Source organism: Antedon bifida, chromosome 10 (assembly GCF_963402885.1).
Source record: "Antedon bifida chromosome 10, ecAntBifi1.1, whole genome shotgun sequence".
In the NCBI taxonomy this organism is placed as follows: Eukaryota; Metazoa; Echinodermata; class Crinoidea; order Comatulida; family Antedonidae; genus Antedon; species Antedon bifida.
In genome coordinates this window covers 19,203,844-19,221,134 of record NC_136235.1, presented here as the reverse complement: position 1 = coordinate 19,221,134, position 17,291 = coordinate 19,203,844, and the positions used below count along the sequence as shown (strand labels likewise).

Sequence of the window (17,291 nt, the reverse complement as noted above, 5' to 3'; positions counted from 1 at the left end):
CATATTTGGGCACACATCACACTTTTTTGTCAAACTAGTTTGATAGTGTAGACAGAGCTTTAGTCATTTATTCATACAAATTACATAAATTAATCAGTGCATTGTTCACTTACCGTCCCATACATCAAACATATCGTTGATGAAATATTCAATAAAAGACATCTGTGACTTTGGAATGCTACAAGTGACTCTATCAAAGACAGGCATAACAACAGGTAAACCTCTTCTCTTTTCTTCTTCAGTCTACAATTGAATACAAACAATTTAAAAATGAATTACACAGGTTGAATATGGATCAAGATATGATGATGATGAATATAGTACTTGTTTGAATGTACTGACAAAAAAAGTGATGTGCCCATATATGGACATGATGATGTCATATCACTACCATATTTAAGCACATCACTACCATATTTAAGCACATCACTACCATGTTTAAGCACATCACACTTTTTTTGTCAAACTAGTTTGATAGTGTAGCCAGAGCTTTACGGTCATATTTGTTGTAGTATTATTTACCTGAGAAAAGTATTCCTCAGCTATTCTGTCAGCCCAGGCTACGCACAGGTCCTGAGGCTTGGTGGGGTTGGCCACATCGGCACATTTGATAAGCATTCGCCGTATAAGGGTGCGATTCTCTGGTGCCACATTCGAGCTAAGTGAGATACCGCCAGGAGAACCACTGATCTGTTGAAAGAAAATAATAATAACAATTGGATGGTATACTGGCTAACTGAAAATTCTGAGGAAAATGTTTAGTAATCCAGTATTTAATTGTAATGCATTTTCCCTGAATTAACATGATCTACAGGTTGCCTTGACACAGTGTTTTACTATTTCCATATAAAGCTCTGTACCCATATATAGACATGATGACGTCATATCATAACCATATTTGGGCATATCACAACCATATTTAGGCACATCACACTTTCTTTGAAAAACTAGTTTGATAGTGTAGACAGAGCTTTAGGATATAATTTTAACATACAAAATTGATCTCTGAACAAAACCTTTGTTAAATAAATAAAGATGAAAATGACATACCACTGACATGCCATCCTCTGCATTTGTTTTAATAAAACTGGTGGTAAACTTGTTGAGATGTTCAAAATGTTTCGTCATTTCTGTGGCTAACACCATATCAATGATAGTTTGACGCAACATACGATATTCATCTCTGAAAAAAAAACCAAACATAAATAAATTGATTTTCCACTGATGTCAACCAGGTGCCCAACATATTACAATCCACCTGCAATTTGAAATGTTTAGGAACTATTTAGATGCAAAACCATGTATTCAATTCTCGTATTTCACAATGCATTGGCTTTTTTGATGGTGACAGTTAATAAAATCTGCAGCTCAAGTCAATGAGGTTGCAGAGATTGAAGAATTTTACAGAAGATAACCTTTTAAAAGAAAATTTAAACTTACTGATCCATATTTTTGAATATGTTGCATTTATCTTCTTTGGTCGTCACTTGGAATGCCAAGGCAGCGTGGTGACTCTCCAACACAGCTCTGCAAATAAAACAATAATGTATATAATATACAGTGTATATATCACCTAATAATGTATATAATATACAGTGTATATATCACCTAATAATGTATATAATATACAGTGTATATATCACCTAATAATGTATATAATATACAGTGTATATATCACCTAATAATGTATATAATATACAGTGTATATATCACCTAATAATGTATATAATATACAGTGTATATATCACCTCCGGAATACAGTATTTTCATGCAAAATGACCTGATACAATGGACATAAAACTATGGAATTCCATAAAGTAAAATTTGAACATGAATGTCAAATCAGAAGCTAGGGGACTGTATAGTATTGACATATGGAGAGTCGGTTTTTTGGTCCTTATAACCTTTTGACCTAATCTTGTATTTAACAGTTAAGCTTCGACTACACTATCAAACTGTATGCGACAAAAAAATGTGATGTGCCAAAATATGGTAGTGATGTGCCCAAATATGGTAGTGATGTGCCCAAATATGGTAGTGATATGACATCATCATGTCCATATATGGGCACATCACATTTTTTTTGTCACATAAAGTTTGATAGTGTAGAAAAGGTTTTAGTGATGTACTAAAAGTATTCTGAAATAAAACAAATGTCATCAAATATGATCTTTTAACTTCTATAACATATGACATTTTTGGAATGATTCACTTACTACTCTGATACTATATTATACATAAATCATTTTAACATAACACACAATCACAAATCATTAATCATGTTCACATACAAATGTCATACAAATCATGTTTGTATGCATAAATCTATATTGCCAAGAAATACCAACATGACATTTTCTACCTCCTGTAGCGAACATTATCTTTCTTAGATGGATTCAATTTGTGCTATAAATAAATAAACTAGTTGTGTATTTAGCCTAAGTACCTCATTAGATGTGACACAATTCTATTCGCAAGATATTTTTAGAAATAATAGTTGGCGTTTTTTATACGTGCTTGTATTTAATGAAAATACGATGATAATAATTCTTCCGATTTTTTTTACATTACAACGAAGGCAACAATTTATATGCAATTAAGATACCTTTGACAGGGTGCCATTGAAATTAGAGCCCTTGTATTGCTAGTGCAAACTTGGCTTAATATAGGCAACTTATTTTCAAATAGCACTGATTGAGGAAATTGTATATATATATTTTTCTAGCTGTTTTGCTTTATTGTTTTGATTTAGCTTTTTGCTTATTTTTTTTGTATCTCCATTGAGGTCCAGCCACTGATACCCACAGTATTGTCATTATTTTCAGTATTTTGCCTTTGGATTTATATTCTATCCTTGTCATTTGATTGGCTGATTGTGTGTCATATGATATTCAATAAATAGTCCATTGCAACTATGCAACATCATATGCGAGTGTAAATTTGAATTACATACATACATAGTTGTTTCATCATATTTGTAGTATACAAACTTATGATGGTTATCTATAGGCTATTAACTTAGCAGAAAACTGAAATAATACACATCAATCAGTATAAGATGTTTTTTGTTTTTTTTCCCTGTTTGCAATAGCGCCTTTAAATGTTGAGGAGAACATTTTTTAAAGTTATGGAACAAATAAAGTTGATTCTTTGATTTCATAGTGACATCTGACATTTTAAGAATGCCAGTTAATTACCTAAATACTTACGTATCATTGTATAGGATTGCGAGTTCACTTCCTGCGTTGCATAAGAATGAATTAGTTCTTCCTGGGTGGTCAACGTCGTGAACGGTTGCCGCAATTAACGATGCTACTTGGTCATACGTGTCAAAACATTGCTGAGGAAAAATAGCGCATTTGAAAATTAAAATTTATGAAACCATAATTACAAGAAATAGAGTAATACTGGGCTAACATTTAGTAATCGTGCTTAAAAGATAAGATAGTTAAGAAGTTCTTATAAGAGAAAGTGCGGCTTTATATTTATCAATTCAGTTCTAAAGCTCTGTCTACAAACATTATGTGACAAAAAATGTGATGTGCCCATATGTGGACATGATGATGTCATATCACTACCATATTTAAGCATATCACTACCATATTTGGGCACATCACACTTTTTTGTCTAACTAGTTTGATAGTGTAGACAGAGCTTTAGTAAAAAAAAAAAAAAATTAAAAAAACAAAGTTAATATTTTTTTTCTTAAGCATGTATGGTAATCAGAACAAACACCTTATTATAAACATGATCACACACTTTTTGTTATTAAAAAAGTTACTTAAAAAAATCATTACCTTGAGCTTATCCTTACTCAGAAAGTAAGCCGTCGTATGAAGTACATCTGCTGCGTGAGTTGAGTTATGGTAAGGGTTTGATGAATGATAATTTGCCTCGATAACTTGTAACCAGTTACGTAGCACTGTCTCCGAGCAGTTTAAGTAGCTACACACACTAAACCGTGAAAATATACTCATTCCTAAATTGACCAACGGTCTGAAATTAATAAGACAATAATTTGTATTAATTGGCAAATTTATTTTTTCTATTTAAATATTAAAATTACAATTTATATGTATATAAAATAAAAATAAATAAATAATATAAAAAAAAAATAAATAAAAGACCAAAAAATATTTTTTTTTTTTTGTATATTTTCTGTTTCAAAAATATATTACAATTAAGGAAGCTAGAAAAGAGTAACATTGAATTTATATAAATCAGTAAATATAATATATTTCACGGATTTAGTATTATTTAATAATAACAAATAAGAACATCTGTGGCATATGTACAAATAAATTGCTTTTATCTTTACAATATAAATACAATAGCCCTCTGTTTAAACTGAGAAAACTGGGATTATGCCCTCTAACAAATCCACTCATTTTGAATAGTTCATGAGGTTCAAATCGAAATCTGTATTTAGCACATGTGCAAGGCTAATTATGTAAATTAATTATGCAAGTACTAATTAGTGAACAGCAATTAATATGATAGAAGCAATGGGTGATTTGATAACGAGGACATTTCGGTCAATTAATTTTAAAATGTTGTACGTAACACATATACAATACATGATTCTCGCATAATAAGGCTTAACAGTGGTTTGGAATCAATATTTACACATGTATACTTTGGCAATGAGTGGTTCAAATAAGTCTGTTTCCAGGTTACCCTAAATTAAAATCTCTTTTAAATTCATCTTTTAGGAACATAATGGTATTAAAGTAGAACCTCTAATAAGGGGACACTTCCTATGAAATGAACAAGGGGTAATGTACAATATGTTTGAACAATAATGTGAATTGCTTTATTATGTACGATTTCTTGTTAATTCTGGAAGATTTGATTTATGTTAGTTAGTTTCTTTGCTGTTTTAAAATGCTGTATTTGTTATCTAAGGTGCCTTGAAGCAAAAGTGGTTCCACCTTGTAAGGCGCCACTGTGTAAAATACTGAATACAAAAAAAAACTTAAAAAAAACAAGAATTATTTTCTTCTATGGATACAATAGGGAAAATCAACAAAGTGTACATACCTATGTAATGTAATTCTTTCTAAGGCAAGGATGTCAAAATCCCATAATTCGTCTGTAAGCAACAACTGCTTGATTTCTGGAGGTACTTGGCTGATGTATGTACCTGAATTATTAGGCATTAGTGATGATATGACTACAAGAAAAAAAACAACAAAAAAACAAGGGGTTAGAAATGATAGCATAGTATAAAAATATTTATGATTTGAATGGGAAGAATATATCCATGAGTTGAAAGATCGACTATTCTATTTAACAAGATGAACCAAGTTAAATAGGACAAGTAGTAACACTAGCCCCGAGTTTGCCATGAAATAGAACCATTAAAAATACCTTTTACTGTGCAATAGAACTAATACTTAAAATAGTATGGATATGAAATTTAAAAAAAAATCAAATGGCAAGAACACAATTAGGTGTATCAATTGTAAAAATGAACACGCTTTGTTACTGTGAACAATATATTTGTTCAATAGAAAAAAAAAAAAAATAAATAAATAAAAATAGAAAAATCTTTTTTTAAAGAAAATATCAGAACTAATTAATTATTAAAAGTAAAGGTAACCAAAGAAGAAAACTTTAATGGATTACAAAATAAAGTAAGAACTTTATAAGATGAATATAGACAAAACAAATCTCTTGGTATAAACTTTATAAAACAATTAGAACAGATTTAAATTTAATCAGGTTAGATTTAAATTATTCCAGAAAAAATAACCACAAAACAAAGTTGAAGATAATAAACATCCCATTGTATAAACTTAAACAACAACCAGAATAGATGTAATTTTAAATATATTTAGATTAAAATTATCCAGAAAAATAACTACAAAACAATGTTGAAGATAATAATCCCATTTTTATAAACTTAAACAACCAGAATAGATGTAACTTTAATCAGATTTAGATAAAAATTATCCAGAAAAATAACTATAAAATAAAGATTACAACAACATACCCTTTGGTATAAACCTCATTGTAAACTGGTACTAAAACGTATATCATAAATTCATATGTTGTCACGAACAAGAGCAGTAGTGAAATGAGGGGTAAAGAAACTGCGGTTGTCGTTTTTAAGGATTTTGAACGACGTGACATCACGTCAGTGATTGAACACACCTGCGCATAACTTGTAAACATCTTGTTTCCTCTAAGTTTCCACAATAATAATCGAATTAAACATTAAATTAGTAGTAGTATTGATCAAATGATGAGATATTTTCAAAGGATTTTAATATTGTGAGGATTTCCTGCCTCATGCTAAACTAATTTTTCTATAGTGAAAGCAATTGTAGTCATCGGGGAACATGACAATATATTAATGATAATAGGCAGTTTTTACTACATATTTACTTGTTATTTAAATATTTGTTTTTGTATTAAAGACACTTTTATCACACTTAAATATAATGTATAGTTTTGAAAAAGAAAAAAAGATTAAACTGTACAATGACTGGTAGTAAAACAGTGTATACATCATACTTGCATGTAGGGTACTTTATTCACTTTCTATTTCTTTCTTTTATGAATTTATTTTTGCCTTATCTTTTCTATACCTATCAACTATGGGGTGCAAATGTCCAATAATAGGTATGGTACGCTGTATAACAATAACATGGAAAATTTGCTCTAAGAAAAAACAGAAATATAGAAAATTAATTTTGACCAAGACTAGCGGTCAAATTAAGAAAGAATACAGATATTTAAGAAGTATCATATTTCATTTTAAACGTCATCATCATCAGTACCCCTAGGGAGGATTCCCGGCCTCTCTCCCTTGAGAAAGGCTAGCCACTGGCCTCTTACAGGACAAACCTGAAGTCTTGTTGTTATTAAATGGTCAACGTACTAACATCCCTGGACAATATACAGCTAGATTCTTCTTCCTCTCCCTGGAGAAATTCTGACTAGCCTGGCCTGGCCTCTTGCTTGATGAAAAGGTTATAAATCATAATAGAGTAACAACCTCAGTGAAATACTGACTTATTGACATCCCATCAAATTATACATAATTAATTCAGAAAATTAAAATGGCCAACTAGATAAAATTGTGCAAGCTCACACAATTATTGGCACAACTGATTGGCATGAAATCACATGGGTGGAGTGGACATGAAATTTGACACTTCCAGGCTGCTTGCGTGAGTATAACTGGAAAAATAATTTTTTTTATTTTATCTTCTATGGAAGAATTAAATGGAATTTTGGAATTTGTTATTTATTTATACTGGGTAACCTCTTCACTCAAAGACTGGTCTCCCAGAGGGCCCAGTTATGGGGTAACCCCCTACTCGTCTTGAAAGATGTACTAGGTTCTTTAAAGTGAAGCTAAATGCTAATGAGCTAAACGATATATAGGTACAGTACTTATCACAAAGCTACAGAACAAACAAAAACTGAAATTCTTATTCTTTGTAATGCATGTTGAAAGAAGGCATAAACTAAATTAGGTCAGAGTAATCATGTTTCATAGTTTTTGCATTGTGAGGTCATCCTCGGTGATCTTGCTCTCAAAACTTTAAGCCAATAAGATCAAGATGAAGTAGCATAACGCATGTATTGCATATGTATAATAATCTACACCTACGTAGTGGTATTAACCTATATTAGTGTGAAAGGTCACTATTATGAGTGGTTAAGTAAGGGGGGCACCGCAAAATAAAGCCACATAGGTGGCACTGGTTCAACTCTCTCCTTGATCATTGTTTTTGGAGGTAGAACAAGTCTTCTTGGATAAGGACTTAAAATTGGAAGTCCAGTGTACATTTTTGGTTTGTTTGTTTTCTATTTGTTGCTCATTCATCAAATAAAAATACATATATAGAGAGGATAACCCTATATCAAGCTCTAGAGCTTGTTTCCATACACTTTAAAGAACCCAATGCATCATTCGGAAGACTAGGGTTTACCCTGATGTAATAGTTTATCTCGGTCCCTGTTGTTAATGGTAGGCACTGCACTACCACTTGTGTGGGTCCATAGAGGACCGAATTTGAGATGAGAATTTTTTTTACTCAGAGGCTGAGGAAAAAATTGATTTAAATAGCGAATAAACATCACTCAACAGAGAAACAGGACCAACGTCAAAATCAAATCAACAGAATTATAGCATACATCACGGCCAATTACAGTCAGTACAGTGGATTAGGGGGAAAAGAAAGGTGAAAGAGAAACCGATAATTCATATATATCAATCAATTTCAACTCAAGTCAATGAGTATGAGAAAATATGGAATTTCAGATAGAGTGCACATGGACAGATTGCAGAACAGTATTTCTAATAAGTTGCTAAATAACTATTGAAATCATTTCGTTCGCTTGTGGATGTCCCAATGTTAAACTTGGTTTCGTTTTACATACTGTACAGAGGCTGTATTCTCCTACTCTGGTCAGTCAGTGGTATAAGCCCATAAAGCTCCGTCTACACTATCAAACTTTATGTGACAACAAAATGTGATGTGTCCATATATGGACATGATGTCATATCACTACCATATTTAAGCATATCACTACCATATTTGGGCACATCACACTTGTTTTGTCAAACTAGTTTCATAGTGTAGACAAAACTTAAGTTATATACTCTGGTACAAATTTAATTTAAGTACCAGGCTAGAGATGGGAGATGGTCTTTTTTTATTCATCGCTACCAGGGATGGATCCAGCATTATAGACTGGGGGAGGGGGGGGGGGCTGTTTAGCCTAAATGCGTGCCTTGTTATAATAATATATAATGAGGAGTAACTGCTCATAATAAGTGATTTAAACTGTCAAGCAAAACTGTGCCAATAACTGCTTACATATCTAACACAAACCATCTATTAAATTGACCCGAGTGTGTAAAAAATAAGGACAAGAAGAAGGATAGCTTTTCCTTTGTTAAATCCCCCTGGTCTGTTATCTTAGGCCTAATCAAAGCAGCCTAGGGAGCTATGATTCAGTCACTACAACTACACCTGATCTAAGCTAATTGACTACCGGCTTCCTTCGTCTTATTAATATGTTTATTCCGCTAACCATGCCAACTTTCGTATTACAATGGGTAAATATGACTTGTAGAAAATCATGAGAGACCTTAAAACAAATAAATAAAAACAAAAATTATCTACATTTGGAACTTTGAACTACATTTCTATTACAATGGCAAAGGCAAATTACTAAAAAAATGACAATGCTGTGGGTATCAGTGGCTGGATCTCAATGGAGATACAAAAATGACAATGCTGTGGGTATCAGTGGCTTGATCTCAATGGAGATACAAATAAAATAAGCAAAAAGCTAAATCAAAACGATAAAGTAAAATAGCCAGAAAAGTTAGCAGAGCTTTCGGGCAACACTAGCCCTTCATCAGTGCAAGTGAATGTACTTAGACAAAGATAGATAGATAGATATATCAGGCAAGCGCTGTCTGAGTGGACAGGAATAAAAGGTGGACAATGGATAAATATTTTTATATATATTTGTTAACGCACCTTGATAACTCTTGAGTGGTACGTGCGCTATATAAATCTATATTATTATTATTATGACTAGTAGAAAAAAAAAGACCTTAAACAAATAAATATAACTATTATCTACATTTGGAAACTTTAGTTTATATTTAACCTTTTCTATGAAATTGGGATACTATTGTAGTTAAAGAAACTAAAAACAATAATAATATTTTTAGCAATGATTACAATCCAGATTTGTTATACGTTTGAAACCAAATTTAGTTATATTTAACATTTTGATGAAAATGGGAAAATAAATTTAGAATAGAATAACAAAGATAATCAGGACATCATTAAATACAATACAGTAAATTCTATTCAACCCACACAATCAGAGTGAAGCCTTGATTCTCTAAAATAAATTTATTGTACTATCCTATAAATAATAATGTATATTATTACTACTACTACTACTACTATATTATTCTTAACTACATTCAAGTTAAGCTCTGTCCACACTATCAAACTAGGTTGACAAAAAAAAGTGTGATGTGCTCAAATATGGTAGTGATATATCCAAATATGGTAGTTGTATGACATCATCATTTACATACTGTATATGGACACATCATATTTTGTTGTCACATAAAGTTTGATAGTGACATCATGTCCATATAATTATGGGCACATCACATTTATTTGTTACATAAAGTTTGATAGTGTAGACAGAGCTTTATGGAAAAGTTTTTTTGAAATGGAAACTATTTTCAAACTGATAGGTGCCATTTTGCTCGTAAAGAATGGATAATGAAGCCAAGTGAATTCCCATTGTTTTTTACTATGTCTAATAATACCGATTTTCCAGTTTCACTATAGTTTAAAAAACAGGTTATTTTAATTATATAGAAGATTTATTAATGAGTAATAATTAAAGATGTTAGATATAGGTGAAAGTCAATATTGTTGATATGTTATAACAAGACAGATGTCAGGTGTAGTTACGTAAATATATTTTAACTTGCCTTTTTGCCAATACAATTACTGTAAATGAGATGAGGCTATCGGCACAGTCAACATATGTGTGTCATATAGTTGTCTATAGCCACGGCCTATAGTTGTCTATCGGCACAGTCAACATTGTGTGTATGTTATATACTGTAGTTGTCTATAGGCACGGTCGACCAAGCATGTAAATGAGTATTTTCTATCAGCATTCAATATTTGCTGTGGAGGCTATCAGCATTGCTGACAGTGTGGCAAATTCATTGTTTTCTTTCAGCAAGGCTGACCATGTGCCTTTTTTGTCTATCGGCACAGAGAACTAGGCGCATGGTCGACCATGCATGTAAATGAGTATTTTCTATCAGCAGTCAATATTTGCTCTACTAGTATCAGCATTGCTGATAGTGTGGCAAATTCATTGTTTTCTTTCAGCAAGGCAGATCCTGTGTCATATTTGTCTATCGGTACAGAGAACTAGGCGCATGGTCGATCGTGTTCCCATTTATCTATCGGCACACAGGAAACTAGGTACATGGTAGACAATGTTGATAACAAAACATTACATTAGATGCAAGGTCAACTGTGGCGATAGTAAATGACCAACAACCAGTGCACCAACATTTTTTTTTTTGGCTGGTTTCAGTTGGTTAACTGTGGCACTCGTTTGGCATTGGGCATGACCTCTATAATCCCACCACAAAACAACTTGCAACGTTTAAATTTGATTTGTGCAGACCCTAAATAAAGCTCTGTCTACACTATCAAACTGTATATGACAACAAAATGTGATGTGCCTATATATGGACATGATGATGTCATATCACTACCATATTTGGGCACATCACACTTTTTTGTCAAACTAGATGTGGATGTCGGAGCACAAGAGAAAGTTGTAGAGTGAATCATGGTTGGGGATACGGTAAAAAGTAGAAGAAAAGTAATATTAATATAGAATCAATGAGTAAGGAATATAATGAAACAAAAATTAAAACTGTCAAACCATTTTTAGTACCTCTTGTAATAGTAGCCTCCGGTCCAGACATCTTGCGCCGTAATGCAAAACCACTATGCTGGAAAGTAATAAAAGATGACCATATTTAGCCATAACTATTTTTATAGTGGAATTCATAATCGGACATCTGGAGATATTTGTTTTTAGGAGTATTTTGGGGATAAGGGATTTAGTCATGAAAGTGGAAGACATGCTTTGATTGTTGTTCCGAGGCGATATAATCTTTTCTATTAAAAGGTAAGCTTCCGATATTTTCAGAGAAAACTGCCACCAATTCCATGTTTTTAATTTGTTCTTACTTTCTCTTTCCCATTTTGTCACGTAAACTTGGGAAGTCATTCATTAATGTTGAAATTCCTTTGTAATAAAAACAACTTGACAGAAGTCTGTCTTTACAATATCAAACCGCATTACATGAGTCATACATAGTAGATGCAACAATTGTCATGCCAACAATCACCATGGAGATGGAGTTTCTATGGTAAATAACAGCTCAAAATGGGAAATTATCTTATTGAATAATGTTTGACAATGATAAATGTATTTTAGTCTAATTTCATGAACCTTGATTACTAAGCAAATACAAGTGTTTTTATTCTATGAAATCAAAGATATGTACACAAAAATTGATTATTTTAAGGCAACCGAACTATTTGACGAAATAACACAATTTTGGAAATGTGTTATGCTTGCTACCATAAAACAATATATTTTTTTTAAATTGGTTTTTATGAAATATATATTTTTGTTATATCGATTATTAAAACAAACCCTATTGTCACCAGTTTGGTTAAAAATAATATACCCATGTATTTATAGATATAGGATTATTATCTAAGAAATTTATGTCTAAAATTAAAATATTAGTTGAAGGCAAAAGAGGAAAAAATATGGAAAAAGCAAGCTTCAGTTAAATGCTTTAAAATTTCAATTATTTTTCAATTCTATTTAATTAGACATAATATTACTAGTACTAAAATACAAGATGCTCTATATCTATACTAAAGCTCTGTCAGTACACTATCAAACTTTTTGTGATAAAAAATGATGTGCCAATATATGAACATGATGATGTCATATCACTACCATATTTGAGCATACAACCACCATATTTGGGCACATCACACTTTTTTTGACAAACTAGTTTGATAGTGTACACATTTTTTAATTGATGAAAAAATGATTAAAATCTTTTTTTCCAAACTTACTGTCATTAATCCGCCAACCAAGTCTGTTGTCATCTGATTCTCTTCATGCCCCTGGGAATTTAACGGCGGTGCATAAAGCTCCGACGATCGCAAAATCTCTAACACTTTATCTAAAGCTTGAACGACCGTGACCGGGCTGTTCTCCTGAGCTGCGTTGATTATATTAATCACCTGTGGAAGGATATTGTATTGTTGTAGCGAAAGTAACTTTAAAAAAAATGTCAATTGGTCAGAATCTTCAGTTATTACACTTTTCCCCACAGGCTCAGAATTTTATTTCTTTAAATTTCTTTTTTACTTTATATATACACACTTTATATATACATATTCTATTATTAAGTCTCTCTGAATGTTAATAAAAAAATAAAATATCCGTTTCTCATTATTTGTGAATTTTGAATGAATACTTCGTTGTAATTTATAATGGAAAAAAAAAAAACAATATGAAGGAAATCTATGTACGTTTGGGGTTATCGGAATATACAAGAAAGTATCAAGTCATATTTCAAAATATCATATTTTGTCAATGTAATTGCTTATGTTGTAGATACAATGACAAAGTAAATGTTAGGATAGCCCAAGTTTATTTTTAATGCGATTTCAATGATATAATATAACTGAAAAGAATTATCTAAGATTAAGTTAAGTTCCTGAACGTAGGTAGCAAGTGAGTCTTGTATTAATTACAACCGCCACCTGTGGGAAGGACTAAAAAGAACGGAACGAAAGTACGTCAATATGCATTGTGACATGCTGTCAAATCAGGAACCAGGGGAGACAGGTGACAATGCAGGAAGAATAAGGGGAAATGTTTTGGGGCACGAGGGAAAGTATGCATGTTGGCCCACTTCCAAGGTAATTACACATCCTGCTATAGGGTATACACCAATGGTGTTGGCCTATTTATCGATGCAAAGGTTGATAGGGTTGCCATCGTTGTTGTTGTGGTTTTAACGGGCTAAGGGTGAGTCAGTTAATGTGGTTGTTGTATTGATTGGTTTAATGCCAACAGTCATGACTAGTGGGTTTGAATATGCAAATTAATTAAGATATTATATAATTTTAAGAAAAAGTTGACAGGAAAAGTTAATAGATTAGATAAAATATGTATAACCAAGATATATTGACTCTTGTCACCATATTATGCATTTTTGTTGCAAAGATTTAAGCACACAAATGCTAATTACTATTTTATTGTAATAATAAAAAATAACCAATACAGTAAAACTTCTATTAGGGGAAATCTAAACTAAAAAAGTGTCCAGTGTGGGGGTGATCATAGTGTTGAAACATATATTTTCCCTTGTTTGTTCTACGGGAAAGTGTGACGCTTTTAAAATGATCATAAAATGAAATAAAAATGAATAAAAGAAACGTATAAAATAATTAACATTTCTACTACTCAGTTTCTAGAAATAGTTATTTTTTACCTTCGTTATCGGAGCTTCTATCATCATCGAGTGAATCCTAGCGATGGATTGTCTCCTTGTTAAATTTCCTGTTAGAAAAATAATTTATCATAATTCTGAGTCTAAAATTGCAAACTTTTAAAATATCGTTTAGGTGCAGATGTTCTGTGATAATTTTCACTAGCTGATCATCCGCAGAGAGGCTAGTTTTCTAAGCTGGAGTAGTCTACATGGTGGAGTAAAGCTCTATCTACACTATCAAATGAGTTTGACAAAAAAAGTGTGCCCAAATATGGTAGTGATGATGTCATATCACTACCATATTTGGGCATATCACTACCATGTTTAAGCACATCACAGTTTTTTTTGTCAAACTAGTTTGATAGTGTAGATAGAGCTTTAAACATATGTTTTTCTCTTTTTAGAAACTTATAAATATTCAATTCTTTTATTTTTTCCTATAGGCAATCAATACTGTTTGCAAAGTGTTGGGTATCAAACACTAAGTGACGTTAATAACAATCGTAATTGCCGCATGGATTTAGGTTCCAACTAGCCTTCATATTTTTGTCTATTGTCTATCACCATAAATGGTAAACAAATATATTTTTTCAAAATCAATATTGTTTGAGTTGAAATCCTAACTGCCACGAAAAATACTTATGCCACAATTTTCTTCTTATTTTAATAAATAATAATAAAATCTTAATAATAATAATAAAGTTTCGTGTATCTTGTATCTTTATTTTAAAACGGAGGCTCCTTCAAAACAAAATGTGTTCTTCCACAAGGCCGTATGAAAGAAACAATTATAGTCTATTGTCTTGTCATCAACAACAAACTGTTTTCAGAATCGAAAATTGTTTGTTCTACGCAAACATTTGATGTCATTGAAGTCTTTAATTGCTACTGGTTCCAGTTGGCCTAGGTATTGTCTATGATCTAAACAAAGACATTGCATTCGCACTAATGAAGTTTACAGTGTAACATTGATCAATTTTTTTTATCTGTAGTCAGTGTTTTCACTATCAGGCAAAACTATGAAATTTCATATAAGTAAATATATGTGTTTTAGTAGCAGGTTAGGCTGTGGAATGAGATAAACGTAATGCATATGGCACTGTAGGTCGGTGATTAACAAGAACCGTATATAAACTTAAAGCCTGCTAATCCATACTATGATTCAGTTCTGAGAATTTTGTCTTGGTCAAAATCAGAAACAGTACATGTGGTCAGGGTAATAAATGATTGGGATTCACTACCAAACTATGTTGTGACAGCATAACGTATAAATTCTATAATGCTGGATCCATCCCTGGTAGCGATGAATAAAAAAAGACCATCTCCCATCTCTAGCCTGGTACTTAAATTAAATTTGTACCAGAGTATATAACTTAAGTTTTGTCTACACTACCAAACTAGTTTGACAAAAAATGTGTGATGTGCCCAAATATGGTAGTGATATGACATCATCATGTCCATATATGGGCACATCACATAATTTTGTCATATAAAGTTTGATAGTGTAGACAGAGCTTAATAGTGTGAAGCACTTTATGAGTTCTATATAGGGGCCTAATAACGACATATTATAATTGAAGATGTATAATATTTGCAACAATTGTTCTAAACAAATTACTTAATTTAGAGAATTGTGCAATTTTACATTTTATTTTGGCGGTAGTTTTTCTTTGTGTTAAATAACAATTTTCCCATATACTCTTGTATTTGAGGACAATAAAATGTTGACTTCATTTTGATTTGATTAAATTAAAAATAAATTAAAATACCTGGTTCACTGGCTAGTGAACACCCATCATACCCAGTCTTCTGGAACGTTCTGAGATCTGAAATTCCGCCGCCTCTTAAGATATCATATGTAGCTGAAATAATTAAAAGCAAAATGCATACAAATATTATCTAATATTTATATTCCTAAACGAAACGTTTCAAACATATTTATGACTATTTCCACAACTATTTCCTCTATCTGAACAATGACCAATGAATGTAACTAAAATTCATTAGCATAAACATATCTCTTTTGAAATCATCCATTGTGGTGATAGATAGAGAACGTATCAATTCAAAAACAATTGTACACAAAAATAAACAATAAAAATTGTATGTACTTCTTGAATGAAAGAAATAAAAATACTGTACTAGAAAAAAAATGAAGAAATATGCATAGTGAGAATGTATTCATTCAAGAACAATTGTACACAAAATATAAACTTTATGTATAACTTCTTGAATGAAAGAAATAAAAATCCTAGAAAAAAAACCAGCAAAAAATGTAAATGCATTGAAAAACATGCATAGTAAAACTAAAAGCTTTGTACATAAGTTATACAGTAATATTTGGTTAAATGTACAGATAATTTTATGCAGGAATAACATTTCAAGTTTTCGAGACAGAGTCGACAATGTTAACATTGGCATATTACAATACCACTAATGAGCTGGTTGTCAACAAAACACATTAAGCACATGTTATACTTGTACAAATCACGCCCTGTAATGCTATATCTACTTCTAAGCTTCAATAACAAACATTAATGTATTATTCTACGGGGAGCCATAAGTGGCAAAAGTGTAGGAAAATATATGATAATAAAAAATTCTGAATAAAGTGAGCAAAGTCATTATGATTCAATATTTTATTTTTATCTGTTTCAAATATTGAATTATCGCTTGCGTCACTTTTATATCAAATTTAGGGACTTTGTAGGAAGATAAAAATATAGAATATAGTACTTGTCATACGTTGAAATGTTTTATTTGAGATCTGTAAGATTGTAATTTTGCTAAATACAGTGAGCTCCAACTCCTGCACTACGGTCGTGTACAAAAACACATAATTAAATGGTGGCCGAACACACCAAATGCCAAATAAATAGATGTGCTGCAGCTTTTAATAAACGGTGCCATTAAATGACTTTTTCCAACATTCTGTTTAAATTGTCATTTAAAAAATCAGTTTCTACAGTCAATTTATTCACAATCCAATACGTTTAAATCCCTTTCGCTGTACGCATTTACTCTAACTAGCTTGATGTGATTGTTGCATTAACGGAAGATTTCAGAGAAGGAGCACATTATTTTTTTTTTCAATTTCACTTATATTTTACCGGTTACAATTGAGCTGCTTACGTCACCAAATGCAATTGATTGCATGTTTCTGAAGTAA

The 17,291-nt window shown here is 31.6% G+C and overlaps 2 protein-coding genes across 3 annotated transcripts in view; both read right to left on the bottom strand.

Annotated features, from left to right (window-relative positions):
• Positions 1-17,291, bottom strand: part of LOC144854298 (uncharacterized) — a 123,198-nt gene that overhangs the window by 21,519 nt on the left and 84,388 nt on the right. The window lies entirely within an intron of this gene.
• Positions 1-17,291, bottom strand: part of LOC144854297 (high affinity cAMP-specific and IBMX-insensitive 3',5'-cyclic phosphodiesterase 8B-like) — a 41,859-nt gene that overhangs the window by 3,449 nt on the left and 21,119 nt on the right. For both annotated transcript variants that reach the window (XM_078712235.1, XM_078712236.1), the window contains 11 exons: positions 15,892-15,984; positions 14,123-14,190; positions 12,693-12,863; positions 11,485-11,542; positions 5,041-5,173; positions 3,798-3,996; positions 3,210-3,340; positions 1,441-1,527; positions 1,051-1,183; positions 523-690; positions 114-243 (listed from right to left, as the gene is read on the bottom strand). In XM_078712235.1, the coding sequence (XP_078568361.1) occupies positions 114-243; positions 523-690; positions 1,051-1,183; positions 1,441-1,527; positions 3,210-3,340; positions 3,798-3,996; positions 5,041-5,173; positions 11,485-11,542; positions 12,693-12,863; positions 14,123-14,190; positions 15,892-15,984 (1,371 nt within the window). The remainder of the gene's footprint in view (positions 1-113; positions 244-522; positions 691-1,050; positions 1,184-1,440; positions 1,528-3,209; positions 3,341-3,797; positions 3,997-5,040; positions 5,174-11,484; positions 11,543-12,692; positions 12,864-14,122; positions 14,191-15,891; positions 15,985-17,291) is intronic.